Source organism: Protobothrops mucrosquamatus, unplaced genomic scaffold, assembly GCF_001527695.2.
Source record: "Protobothrops mucrosquamatus isolate PMUCROS unplaced genomic scaffold, P.Mucros_1.0 scaffold876, whole genome shotgun sequence".
Classification (NCBI taxonomy): Eukaryota; Metazoa; Chordata; class Lepidosauria; order Squamata; family Viperidae; genus Protobothrops; species Protobothrops mucrosquamatus.
Window position 1 is genome coordinate 225823 of NW_015387130.1, and position 14173 is coordinate 239995.

General features: G+C 36.2%; 1 protein-coding gene across 1 annotated transcript in view; it reads right to left on the minus strand.

The window, feature by feature from the left end:
• UGGT2 (UDP-glucose glycoprotein glucosyltransferase 2) overlaps nucleotides 1-13897 on the minus strand; it is a 72596-nt gene extending 58699 nt beyond the window's left edge. The window contains exons 1-4 of the mRNA XM_015819231.2: nucleotides 13753-13897; nucleotides 9660-9742; nucleotides 1786-1916; nucleotides 508-620 (exon numbers count right to left, since the gene is read on the minus strand). Coding sequence (XP_015674717.2) covers nucleotides 508-620; nucleotides 1786-1916; nucleotides 9660-9742; nucleotides 13753-13862 — 437 coding nt within the window. The 5' untranslated portion in view covers nucleotides 13863-13897. The remainder of the gene's footprint in view (nucleotides 1-507; nucleotides 621-1785; nucleotides 1917-9659; nucleotides 9743-13752) is intronic.
• Between the last annotated feature and the right edge of the window lie 276 nt (nucleotides 13898-14173).

Below are 14173 nucleotides of genomic sequence, written 5' to 3' on the forward strand. Positions count from 1 at the left end.
CGTGCAAAATGAAGTCACTATAGATTAATGAATAACATCAACTATAGCTTGATTCATGCTTGGTTGAAAGTCCAATGCTAGAGGAAAAATATTTTTTCTCTTGAACAAAATGTGCCCCCTATCCATGTTGCCTATTTTGCTTGATGAAGAATCATATTATTTTGCACACAAAAATAATATTGTTTCAATGGCCTGGATTTTACTCACTCTCCTTTCCATCTGGTTTAAGCTATCACTGGGTGAAAAATACATGTGCAGTGAGAGGTTAGTATTGGTAAGCTTACTGGTGCAGAGCCAGCCAAAGTCAAGAAAAGACATCTTACCAACTTTTAGAAAGGAAGTAGGCTGCTCTTGGGGAATCAAGAAATGGTATGACTTTGATTAAATCTCAGTGGGCATCATGACTAATGCATATCACTGAGTTTAATGTTCATTTTGCACGAGGTAAGGAGCTTAAAATATATTTATATTTTAAAACAATCATTCAATATAGCTCACTACATTCACCTTGATGCAGCTGTCATCAAAAGCTTCTTAATTTCATTAGTCTTACAGGTGCTTTTCCCATGGATAACCACAAAGGCATTGCAACCTTTTGGGGGTGGCTCAATAGCTGCAATCTAATATTTCAAAAATTACATTCAATGACAATACACTCTCATTTCATATTAAAAATAGTGAAGCCTACTTTGATTAAAACGGTTCATCAATTGCTATTTCATTGTGTTTAAGTGCCAAGTAGATGAGGAGAAAAATAATAAACATATTCAAAACCCAGAAAAGAACAGTATATCAATTTTTCCAGATTCAGTCATCATCCATATCACTAGCCTAGCAAAAGAACAATAAAGAACTTTTAATCAAATAGTTTAACATCCTTCCATAATTGCAGTGCACTTTATAAAGTAAAGTTTAACTTTCAAAACATACTTTCAAAAGCTGATTTTATGAATTGCTGAAACATACTTACAGCTGGTGGATTTCTATCCAGCTGATTATAAATATCATCTTCTTGAATGTCAGCATCTACCCAATAAAGGGTTTTGAACTTTCACACTATAGCGTAAGTATCAACTTAAAATTTGGATCTTCAAAAGCAAATTGGGTAATTCTAAACAATAAAGGATTTTTTTTCTGTGTAGAAGCTCTGAAAAGATATAGTTTCCTACTGTGGAATTAAGCCAAAGCATTGAAAACAAAATTACTCAACACTTGGAAACAAGGGTGCATTTTACAAGGGGAACAATGTCCCAACCAATTGTAAGGGCCAATGGTAAGGGACACTGGAAATTCTAATTCAGCAGTTTCTAGTGACAGCAGTCTCTATTCTTAGTTTTGTAAGATACTCACATGATTCAACTAAAAGGTACTAAACTGCACCCTCCCTCACTCCTCCATAATATATAAGATGAAGAGAACTTGTATTCAGAGTAACATAGGTTCTCCTGGATTATAGAGGCCAATTGGAAATCCATTTCTCATGAACTCTGAATGAAGTCTTGGAGGAAAAGATCATTCAGATGCCTGTTTATTGGCCTATTTCCATTTAAGACTCCTCTTGGCTAAGGATTGGTGCTTACAAGGTAGCCATCAAAGATAAATTAAGGGAACCATTAAAGTAATCTAAACCACATGGCATATATCTGCAAGAGAATTGCTTGCTAAGTGAAGATAGCCAGTGAAAGGAGCTATTTTTTGAAAGTTTCTATTTGAAATGATTCATATGACAATCTGAGAACCGTAACCATACACAGGTTCCTAGCACGAATAGCCAATGTTACACACCTGCTGAAACATCTGAATAGTTGGAGAAAATGCCCGCAAGGAGAGAGAAAATTTCAGAAGATTAATCTGCAAATTTGACAGGAACTGCCCAGCTTTCTTCAGGAGTAAGTCATAATAAGAATGTTCTGAGACTGTATTAAAAAAAGAAAAGAAATATAAGTGAAATATAAAGTATAGTTATATATATATATATATTATATATATTTGTTTTTTAAGGTTTTCACGGGTGTTTATATGTGAGTCTTTGGTCATTCGGGTTTTCTCCCGTGTAAGATTAGAAGTATCATAGCGACGTTTCGATGAAATCACATTCATCATCATCAGGCTTGTGCTTTTAGCTTTGTGCTTCTTAGAGTAATATTATATATATATATATATCAGCAGCTTGACAGCACAGTGTTCAATTTTATAGTTATGGCTTGGGAAGAAGAATGGAAGTAGTCAAGTAAAAAAGCCTGAAGAACAGAGATGGGTATAGCTACCTGATAAAGCCTTTCAGAGAAGCATGAATAAGTGCTTTAAACTGATATTATAAACTTCAAGAATTGCTCCAGAGGGCATGACTTGAAGTGATGGTTAAAACGTAGATTCAAATTAGTTACTGGAAGAACTTTTTTTAAAAAAAATATAACTTTATCAGATTTTAATAATGATAAAAATCTAACAAACTAATATTTAGAATAAAAAAAGAAAAAGAAAGCCAAAAGTGTAAAATTATAAAGAAAGTAGCTTTTGATTTTCTTTGCAATAATTATAAATGTAATTTTACCTCTTATTCTATGGTCACAGAATAACTTTTATTTTTCTATGATCTAATTCTTTCTTATTATCAAAATGGTATATCATAAGTTCATTTTTTGTGTGCTTCATACAAAGTCTTTAAGAGTTTTCCAGTCAGCAATTAAGTTTTGATAGTCTTTTTTTTCTTAATCAAAGATGTCAATTTGGCCATTGCAACAAGTTCCATTGTTTTCATCATCCAGTCCTCCATTGTGGGCAACGTCAAATCTTTCTATCTTTGTTCATATAATAATCTCATTGCAGTTATCTCATATAACAACAAATTTCTAACACTTTAAATCTAAGATTTCTTTCCAACTGTTTATCACTTAGTCACAAATGAAAATAAAATAAAAGTCCAATAAAAGTTAACAAAATATCTAATAACATACATACATGTTCTATGTTGTAGATTCATTTCTATTTAAAACCTAATCCAACTGTCCAGGCCGCAGGTTGGACACATCTCTCCTAGACAATTTCTCCGGTGACATATACCAACAATATAGCATTTTATAAAAAATATCTTTATGATTGTAACAATGTAAATTTGAATCCTTTCAACCACATATTCTACTACAGTCAATTGTACATTGTAACCAAAATTCTTAGCCCACTTTATCATATATTCTTTCACTTCTTCTGTTCCAAATTTTAATGGAGGTTTATACGTTTTAGCAATAACAAGTTATAATTTGCACATAATTCTATTTCAAATTCTTACACTGCTCAAACCCAAAAGTTCTTCTGTTTACTCTAAATCTTTCTAATAACTGTAAATAAGGGAACCAATCCTTTTGCCACCAGAATTTCTCTTGATTTTATTTTACATTCTCCTTGAGAAAATTCTAGTATAATTCTAGTATAGTGTCTCATGATAAGTTAGCCATTTGTAGATGCCTATTATTTCTTATCTATAAAATGCAAAGTTATTTTTGGGCATAACCTGAATTTGTATCTATTTCATAGTCTCAAAACCAGTACCAAATTCTACAAAAAGCTCTTAAATTGTGTATCTCTCTTTAAACTTTTATTCCCACAACCCTCTAACCTTGTTTTATGTCTCTATTCAGAATTTCAAGAACTTAAATACAAAGGAGAGAGACAGTGGGAAAACTTGTCTTATTCTTTTTTTTAATCTTACATGATTTTGTTAGATCTCCATTAACAATAACTTGTACTTTCTGAAATTGACTTCACCCATTTTATAAAATTCTCTTCAAAGTATGTATTTTCCAAAACTTTAAATAGGAAAGTCCAACTGAAGTTGACAAAAACATCTGTGCATCTAAAATAATTAATGCAGCTTGTTTCCATTATGTTGTTGCAAATATTCATCATAGCTCTAACATAGTCCTTTAACTGGCTTTTGGGTAAATACGAACATTGATCTTCATCATGAATAAATTCTTCCAGAATTATTTTCAATCTATTATCCAGAATCATTGTGAACAACTTATAATCATTTTCAATAATGATATTGGTCTGTAATTACTTGTTAAAAGTCAAATTTTGTCCCTCTAAATATTACTGCTATATTAGCCTCTTTCCAAATCTCTTGCATCTTTCCTCCTGTAAAATATTGTTCATCGTAGTTTGTAGAGATCGTAAAAGTTCATCCTCAAAACATTTAAAATGAAAATCTGATAATCCATTTGGTCCAGGTACTTTTCCTAGTTTATCCTTTTTCACTGCTTCAGAAACTTCTCTTATTGTTATAGGTCTGTTCATAATTTGTCTTTGTTTCTCCAAAATCCTTGATAGATTTTGGTTTTACAAATATATTTTGTCCAAAGGAATATAATGTCCTTTATATAAATTAGAATAATACTGATGAAATACTTTTTGCATAGTCACATTATCTATTAATACAAAATCTTCCTCTTGAAGTTTCAGTATCATTTTCTTTTATTTTTCTTAATTTATACATTAACCATTTTCCTGGTTTATTTACAAATTCATTTTTTTATTTCCATTTCTCTTAATGTTAACATCAATAGCTATAAAAGTTTAATTTGTTGGATGATATTTATCTTCTCTGTGAATTTCTTTTTTTGCACTTTTCTTTTTATTTTATCCAAAATAGCCTATGTTTATACTTGCCTCTTCTTTTTAAGTTCAGTATTATGTTGTATAAAATAACTTCTAATATGATCTTTACTTGCATCTCAAGAATTTAAATTATTTTCAAAACATTACTTTAGTCTATTTTAGTCACTATTACTTCTTTATGTAAGAATGAATCATTTAATCTCCAAGTGAAAGAACTAGATTTCTTTTTGTAAACCAAACTCACAGGAGTATGATCAGAGAAAATTTGCTAAAATATCTACTTTAGATATCGTAGTAATCAAGTTCTTTCAAATTCAAATCATGTCTATTATTATAAAGGTTTTATGTCTTTCTGAAAAACGTACTATCTAAAATTATCATTTTCCATTTCCACATATCCACCCACCTGAAAATGTCCATCAAATTAAATAAAAAACAATGTTTAATAATTTGCCTTGGGTTGTTTTAATATTTTTCTGAGCTGTCCAGTTGTGGCGAAATCATTCCAAACCCCCATCAATTTTCATAAGAAAGACCTATTATTTTGTCCATAGGTTGTTCGTAAAAAGTAATTTTATCCTTACTTGAGGCATAGATTCTTAACACCAGTCTTGCCCCCATATATGTCCATTTCCACCCCAACAAATCTATCATGCTTGTCAAACAATATACATTCTGGTTTTAGTTAATATATAAAACAACTCTATTTATACTCTGGTTCCTGCTGAAATAAATTCTTCACCTAATTTTTTATAAATCAATTATTTTTTATCCTTTTTTCTAATATGAGTTTTTATAAGCAAGTTATATCCAGTTTTATTTTTCTTTAATAATAGCTTTTTTTCTCTTTTGTAGAGCAATTACTCCATTGTTATCTGGGAAAACTTCCTGAGTACATGGGTTGTCAGCCAATGGAACATGCTGCTACATGAATTGGTGAGTTCTCATTCACTAGAGCAGTAGTTCTCAACCTTTTCTCCACCACGGACCCCCTTTAAATACCTTTTGTGGCCATGAATCATGGCCATGGACCCCCAAGGCTTAACTCAAGATTTAAATCATAACATTTAACAAAACATAATATTTCTTCATAGACACCTCATGACAAACCCACCCCAGGGTTCGCGGATCTGTGGTTGAGAACCATTGCAGTAGAATACTTCAACCAGAAGCTTGGATGATCATCCGTTAAAGATATTCTAGTAGATCCGCACTAAACAGGGAGCTGGGCTTTTTCAACTCTATGTTTCTATGTGGTTGAGCCTAAGGCAGATATGAAATCCCTTTGTATAACTTCTACAATTACTTTTATTGTTTTCATTATTTTGCTATTTGCCTGGTTCTCCAAGATATTTCAAAAACTGTTCACATTATAGGGAATTGTAATCCTCTCACAGAACCTGGATTATTAAGCAGATTAAAAATAGCAAAATAAATTAATCACTTTGTCAAATAAAAAAACTATAATGTGGAGGAAAAGACAACATAAAAGTACACATGTAAAAGTGAAAAACCACAAGGTGGTATTGATGTCAGGATAAACCGAAGGAAACAAAACAGGAATTTTGTTTCCACAAAGTGATTATGGACATGACTCTCTTTTCACAAATAGCAATTACAATTCCAAACCTGACTGAACACCTGGGCAGGTCCTGAAGGACTAACAATTAACCTGAAAGCACCCAGCCTCACGACAATTGAAACATTAAATTACTGTTGCTTTATTGAATAAAGCATTTTGAACATGTAACAATTTGATATGGGGATGGGAGAATATCTAGTCTAGGAGACACTTTATGTCTAAAGTTCACCCACTACATCTGGCTGTTCTTCCTTTGACTTGACTTTAGATACTGAAAAAAATGTAGAGTCCTAGGAAATGAAAGGAGTTGTGAGGAAATTTAGTTTCTTGCCTACTAGCTTTAGATACGTGTGATATAAATCTCCCTTGAATCAATGAACATGCTCATGTAGTTTTTTGGCAATAATACAGAAGTGGTTGTATTACCTTCTTCCTTTCTTGAGTACCCAATCTAGTCTACAGCCCTAACGCTCCCCTATATTCTCCCATCTTCGTATTAACTGTGTCTGACTTTGCTTAGTTTTTTCAGCATCAGCCAAGATCAGCTTGGTTTTGCTACCTTTGTGACTCCCAATATGTAATCTATTCTAATCCAATTAATACTGGAAAGATTCCATTGGATCTAGAAATGGAGGTAAGTAGAGAACCCTAGAACAGTGATGGCGAACCTTTTAGAGACTGAGTGTCCAAAACCCGCCCCTGCCTGCCCCCACTCTGCCCCACCCCCATCCTGCCCCCGCCCCATCCCACCCTCTGCCCTGCCTACTCGCAGGGCCATCCACCGCCTCCATGGCCCGCCACAGCAGATCGCCCAGTGGCCCAGCAGCGCCATGACAGCCATGTCCTCCGCCTGTACCCCGCAGCATCATCTGCACGCAATGGGGTGCGGAGGCAGAGTCTTGCCAGGCTGCCATATCCTTGGCTGCTCTGCTCCACACAGGCCGCACTTGGGGGCGACTTTCCTCCAGGGGTGCTGCTGCTGGTGGTGAGGATCGGGCCGCAGGGGAGGCGGGGCTGGGGCAACGGCATGTGTGCCCACAGAGAGGGCTCTGAGTGTCGCCTGTGGCATGCGTGCCATAGGTTCGCCACCACTGCCCTAGGACATGTGCTGAGCATTACCTTTATACTGCCTCTGGGAGCTGATAATTTGTTACAGGTTGGCTGAATATGATTTTGAATCTGATAACAACTGAGATTAAAAAAAAATACCTTTACAACTTTATAAATAGAAATATTTTTTCCTAACATTCAAGCCAATCCATAATTACATGAATGGATAATTAGGAGCCAATCTGATCACAATCAGCATTATTAAAAGAGTCTGCAACATTCTGTACATTCGACCATAATTCTCACTTTTGATTCTCATAGCAAAGCTAATTTTTTGCCTCTAAAGAAAGAGTTAATTTTTTTATAACTTTACATTAATAATTTTTCAGCCATCAATAAATTTGACTAAACCTCTCAGTTCAACCCAGTATCTGGGATTGACTAAATGCAAAACACAGCAAGGTAAATCTGTCACAAAACCTAGTCAGTTCTGGCATTCAGGGACAGCAAAATAGTTTGGTTAAAGATGTTCATATAGCTCAAGAGAGGAAGGATCCCCCCCCCAAAAAAAAATTGGCCAGCCAAGTGCCAGCAATCAGAGATGAGAAGTGACAGGAACAGCAAATAACTAATGAAAAAATTACAGGGAATAAAAAGCCATCTGAATGCCATACAAAGAGAGTGGGAACAATCCCCTTGGAATTTAAGAAATAAAATGACAACCCCTAAAATAAGTATGTAAAAGTGAAAAACAGCATGAGTGATTTTGAAAAAAAAAATCACTCATTTATTCATTCATTTATATACTCCCAGTTCCAAGATTCTGAAAGTTTAACAAAGATGCCGTAAAATCAAGATCAATAAAAATTAGAAAAACCAGAGCTTCACTATTAAAAAAATCAACACATACATACACAAAAAAAGACCTACCTGAACAAAATAATCTGTACTGCTTAGTGGAAACCATATAATGATTTACCTAGGCAAGCCTCCAGAGGCATGGTTTGGCACAGTACCATATATCTTATAATGTTCTACATGTTATTTTGTATATTCACTGATACAGAATTTGAGAGCAATTTATAAGTTATTTTTTCCTAAGGCAACTTCCATATAGAGGATGAGTACAGTCGTTCCCAAATGGTAGCCACAGCAATTGTTGCTACTCAGAGAAATAAATGTACAAGCACATATGTCCCAATTCACACTAAGGTTCATCATTTGCAAGGGGAAAATAAGCACTGCTATTTGCCACTCTTAGACTGGCCAAAGAAACTCAGTCATGCATTCATTTAGCAGATCTATACTACAAATGTGCCCAAGTCTGATATATTGGTTAATGTTTTAGATGGGAACTGATGAAGCCAAGTTCATGCTCCCCTCTCCCTCAGCTACAGAAATTAAGTGAGTAACTTTGGGCTAGTCCTTCTCCAATTTTCAAACAGAGGCAATGTCAGCTTTCCCAGCTTGGTCAGTTAGAGAAGAAAGACTCTCAAATCCATTGTTAATGAAAGTACACTTTACTAAAGCCAAGTGGTTACAGAGTAGCAAAGCCAGATCTGAAGTTTCATGCCCAAAGCATCTGGTTAACTTTTCCCTTCTCCCCACCTTTCCCCTGGTTATCTTAAATTATCCAATTACATTCAAACAGATTGTTTTGGTAATAGTCCTTGGCTTGGTGGGCTGGACGGCGTCATATTCCATTCCATGACCTTGGAATGGCCAGCAGCTCCCACGGGACAGCACAAAGAATAGTTCTGATTCCCCTCATCCCAGCTCCCCTCTACCTCCCCACAGCTCCCTCCCCCCACTGCTTATGATAAGCTGGCATCTGGCGAAGCATGGCTGGTGTAGCAGGATGGCAGCCCTGACAGACATTGGTACAGAGATAAAATTCATCTTCAACCAATGTTTTGAAATGTTTCCTTTCTATACAACCTTTGGATTGGCAAAACTTAAAATGAAACTAGAAAAAAGAAGCAGTGTTCTCATGTTGCCTCAGAATTCTTCCTGTACCTATAGAGGTTTTCTATAACTGAGGAACATTTATTTTCAAATGTACTTTAATTTAGTTTTGTTCTTTGTAAAAATCTGTCTTTTAACATTTGAGTTAGATAATAAAGGCCTTAATTTTACAAGCCCTAGTATTATACTATCTTCATCAGAAGATAGTATATGGTTTTTACATAAATAGCAACCCCAAAGCATGAATTGTGTATTGGAACAAATCCATGAGGCAGAGTCGTTAAAGGATAATGTTCAAGTGAGTTGCCCTGGATTGAACAAGAATTTAAGTGACTACATGACCTCCAAAGTTCCTTCCAACTCTGTTATTCTATGTTCCATATTGAAATACAGTTTTAAATTATATAGCTATTCACATAAAGATTTGACAATGTATACTGCTTACCTCCTTTTTGATATATTGTTAGTTCTTTCACCGTTTCCAAAAACTGCCAGAATTTCTCATTGCTTTCTTCTGCAATGAATTCACTGTTAAAATGTATATTAAAAAAATTAATTAGCTCAGAACAGATATTTTTTTTTAAAAAATTCTAAATATTTGTAAGAATGCACAGCTGGTCCTTGACATATGACTGGTCACTTAACAACTATGTGAAGTCAATGACAGACACCCCCCCAAAGGTACTTACTACCTGGTTCCGAAGTTTTGACAGCTGCCCCCCTGCAGTCATGTGACCACATTCTGGGCACTTGGCTATCAGCTCACATTTATGGCTGTTTGCAATATCTCATGGTCACATGATTGCAATTTATTTTTTTTGTCAAAAACTGGCTGTTACTTTAGTTTTCTGCAAAATTGTTCCATATCAAACAATGCGGCATTCATTTAACAATTACCACAAAAAAGTTACAAAATCTAATCTGGTCACATGAGGATCCACTTTATGACCATCACGACATATGACTGTAACGGGCAGGTTTCATTACGGTTGTATGTCGATGACTACATACTGTATAGTCTACCATTGATTTTGAAAGAAAAAAATAAAATGTTTATCCTGTAAGTCAAAATACTTCATTAAATTTTCAAAATTCAAAATACTTTACAACTGCCTGTATATAGCTTTGCTTAGAATGGTTCCTATAGCATAGACTAATAATTCAAGTCAAAGTGCTGAAAAAAGATATATGTAACTGTACTATACTGAAGTCAAAAGAACTTAAGGTGGTCAGTAGGTTTATGATCCCATTAATGCATCTTGATAGTTTTCAGTAATTTCAGTTCTACTTGAAATTAATGGCTATATGAGAAAACATGCTTAGGATTGTTCTGCAAAGATCTCTATTAGGGTCTTTATAGAGGTATAATTATTGAGTCTAATAATATTCACCCTCATAAAAATAATTCAGAATCATAGCATTCAGCTGGCCGAGAACCCATTAGACAAGTAATATAAACTGGGCTAATGAATACCACAATATGAGAAGTATGGAAGCTCTACATTCCTTCCCATATACAATATTCATAACTTTTGAGACTACTGAATATAGACTACAAACAGAGACTTGGAGTCAAAGTCTGTACATTTTGCATGTACAGAGATTTCACTGGATGTTACTTAGATAAAATCCATAAGATAACATTTTAATTCACATAATATTTTTTCTACCCCTAATACCTATTCCTGCCTTTCACTGTTCAATGTATATTAATAATATAAACATCTTTGCATAGAATTAATTGGCTCACACACAGCCATAATGTAAATTATTTGACTTTGACTCAACATCTTGTATGAATTTGGCTAATTGCAATTTATTCATTATACTTTGAATAATAAATAGCTGATGAATGTAATTTGTATATCTAGCCAACAATTGGTCATACTAACACAATATGTCTCAATCTTGCACTATTTATTTCAGTGATTAACTTATTCAGTATCCAGCCCAGAAGTGGATGGGGATCTGTAATCCTTCAAATATGGCTGAATTATAGTTTTTGGCATCAATCATAATTACCTATATTAGCTGATAAAAAGGTTCTCTCATTTCTCCTGTCTACCCTACATTAATAGTGCAAAATCAAAAATTAAGTGATCAACTGGATTATTTATTTTACTGAAAATACAGCAACTTATGCATTATTAACAGAAGCAAACATTTAGCCAACATCAAAGTTTTCAAAAGAATCTCAGAGGACAGCTAGCTGACTTGTTTATTGCTAAGACATAGTTTGCATCTATTTTGAGGGCAGTGGAAGGAACAACCAGCTGCCAAACTGTACACCACTGATTGCTAGGCAATACATCATCTGAGCACTAGAGAATATTTCTTAACTATACAATATCAAGTATTTTTTCACTCTTCATGGCAGGAGTAGGATTATTTTACACATGGTTGAATATATAAACATGTGCGTGCACACCTATGTTTATGTAAAGTAGCAATAGACAAAGACTGAAACATCATGTAAAGAACCAACATCAAAGCACCAACTTTTGATATATATGTGTTGAAAAATGAAGGGTTTTTTTGCTAGCATTCTGTTGCCTTATAATGCCTTCTACACATCTGTTATATTATAATTTCTAGTCAACATATCTGTTCATTGTACTGGCTAAGATTTCTGGGAGTTCATCATATCCAGAGAACATTACTAGAAAAGAAGTCCTAAGATATTGGAATCAGATTCATGGGACAAGACATCTACAGCAACAGGGGGTTTCATTAAAAAGATGAAACATATATTACGATGCCATGACACAAGCTCTATGACTTACGTACTTGCATGTCACAATACAAGTACAATATAGGCACATTTGGGTTATATTGTTGTTACATGTTTCATCATTTGCCTTTTTTCCCTCACTCAGTAGATACCATGTCACAGGATCATTTGCATTCCACAAATATTGTCAATTTCCCTCCATTATAGGACCTGTTAAAACAACGCCCAGTCACCACTTTACTGTCTTTTCTTTTTGGAAATAGCAAAATGGATATTAAAATAAGCATACTTAATGAAGGTTGAAAATAGAAAAACTTGGAAATTAATAATCTATAGTATTTAATTAGCAGTTTGCAACTTCAAACCTCTTATTTTGAAATAGTCTTCCTAAAATTTCAATCTCTGGGATATATCCAGGACTAGGTCCCAAAAACAGGCATACGGTACAACACATATAGATGTCTGCTGACAAACAATGCAATGTATTTTTTTTTTATTTCACTTCTCCCCCAAGTAGCTCAAGAATGATCTTACAAGAGACCTACTGAAATGGGTTGGAATGAAAGTAATTATATCTAAGCATCCAGTGAATTTCCATCATCAAATGTAATCCAAAAGCGAGATCTTAATGCACTCTCTCCTTGCTTGCTCAATCTTGTGTTTTGTTAGGATAGTTGCAGAAGGTGTTTAATCCATGTTGTGTAATGATTAACACTAGATTTGGGCAAGGGACCCACATTGGAGTTTCTACTGTAATTATGGAGTCATTGTATATTTTCTGTCAGTCTCCCTCAGCCTGATCTACCTCATGAGGTTGCTGCAGGGATAGACTGGGAAGAGACCCATGGAGGGAAACAGGGTGGTCATCACACGTTTTGATGTCTTTGTCTAAATGATGTGAATAATGTGCTGTATGTCCCTTGTGTCATGATGCAACTGATGAAAACTACCCAGTTTGCATGATGTCATTGTATCTTGTGGGTGGTTGCTAATGGGAAGACCCATGTAAGGGTTCTTGAGCTCTCCAGACAAAAAGTGAGCTAATACAGGTAGTCCTCGACTTACAACCACAATTAAGTCCAAATTTCCATTATTGAGCAAGACAGTTCTAGGTGAGTTTTGTCCCATTTTACAATCTTTCTTGCCACAGTTGTTAAGCGAGTCGCTGCGGTTGTTAAGTTAGTAACACAGTTGTTAAGTGAGTCCCGCTTCCCCATTGACTTTGCTCGTCAGAAGGTTGCAAAAGGTGACCACATGACCCCAGGACACTACAACTGTCATAAATACATGCCAATTGTCAAGCATCCGAATTCGGACCACAGGATCAGAGAGATAACTGCAAAACTGTCTCAAGTCACTTTTTTCAGTGTCACTGCAACTTGGAATGGTTTCACGACCATAAACAAATGGTTGCAAGTCGAGGAGTACCTGTAATGCAGCAATAAACATCCTGCATCTCAGCTTTTGAGGTCTACAAGCTTCTTCGTCCATTCACACACAAGGCACTCCAAAACCTAGCATCAACACACATCTGGAAGGCACTCGCCTAGAGAAGGTTGTGCAAGGACTTCCACACGCCCCTCTAACTTGCGCCGCTGGACTAACTCTTTCCTCGCCTCCTCGTTTTTTTTCTACCAATTTGGGGCAGAGGGCAGGCGGCGCTTAGAGTGCCCCGGGCCACCCCCGCCCGAAGCCCACCGTGGAGGGAGCTTTCCTCGGGAAGAGGGCACGGGGACAGCCTCTGCTTTCCCGGGCATGCTTTCCTTCTCCTCCTCCTCCTCCTCCTCCACGCACGCAACGCACGCACCTGGCCTCCAGAAGCAACGGGGTCGCCGGCCACTTGGCCGCCAGCCGGGCAGTGACCGCCTTGCGCGGGGCGCTTTGGGCGCCTCGCGGCCCTACACTAAGGAAGAGCATCCCGGCCACAAAAAGCGGCACCAGCCCGGCCACCATCCTGTCGAGTTTTGCCTTTAAAAAAAAAAAAAAGGAATCGCCCGAAGCGGCTGCCACGCAAAGCTTCAGTCCAGTCTCTATCTCGCGAGCCAATCCCTTTGCTCATTCCCGGCTTTCCCGCCCCCTTTGGTCCAGCCTTCGGGTCTCGCGGTTCCCATTGGACCTTTCCTTGGACCAATCGGCAACGAACGCAACAGCGGCGGCCCGGGGAGGCCTACAGAGGGGAGGGACCTGAAGGGCAGACGGGGCGGGGGGGGCGCGCTCCTACCCGGGAT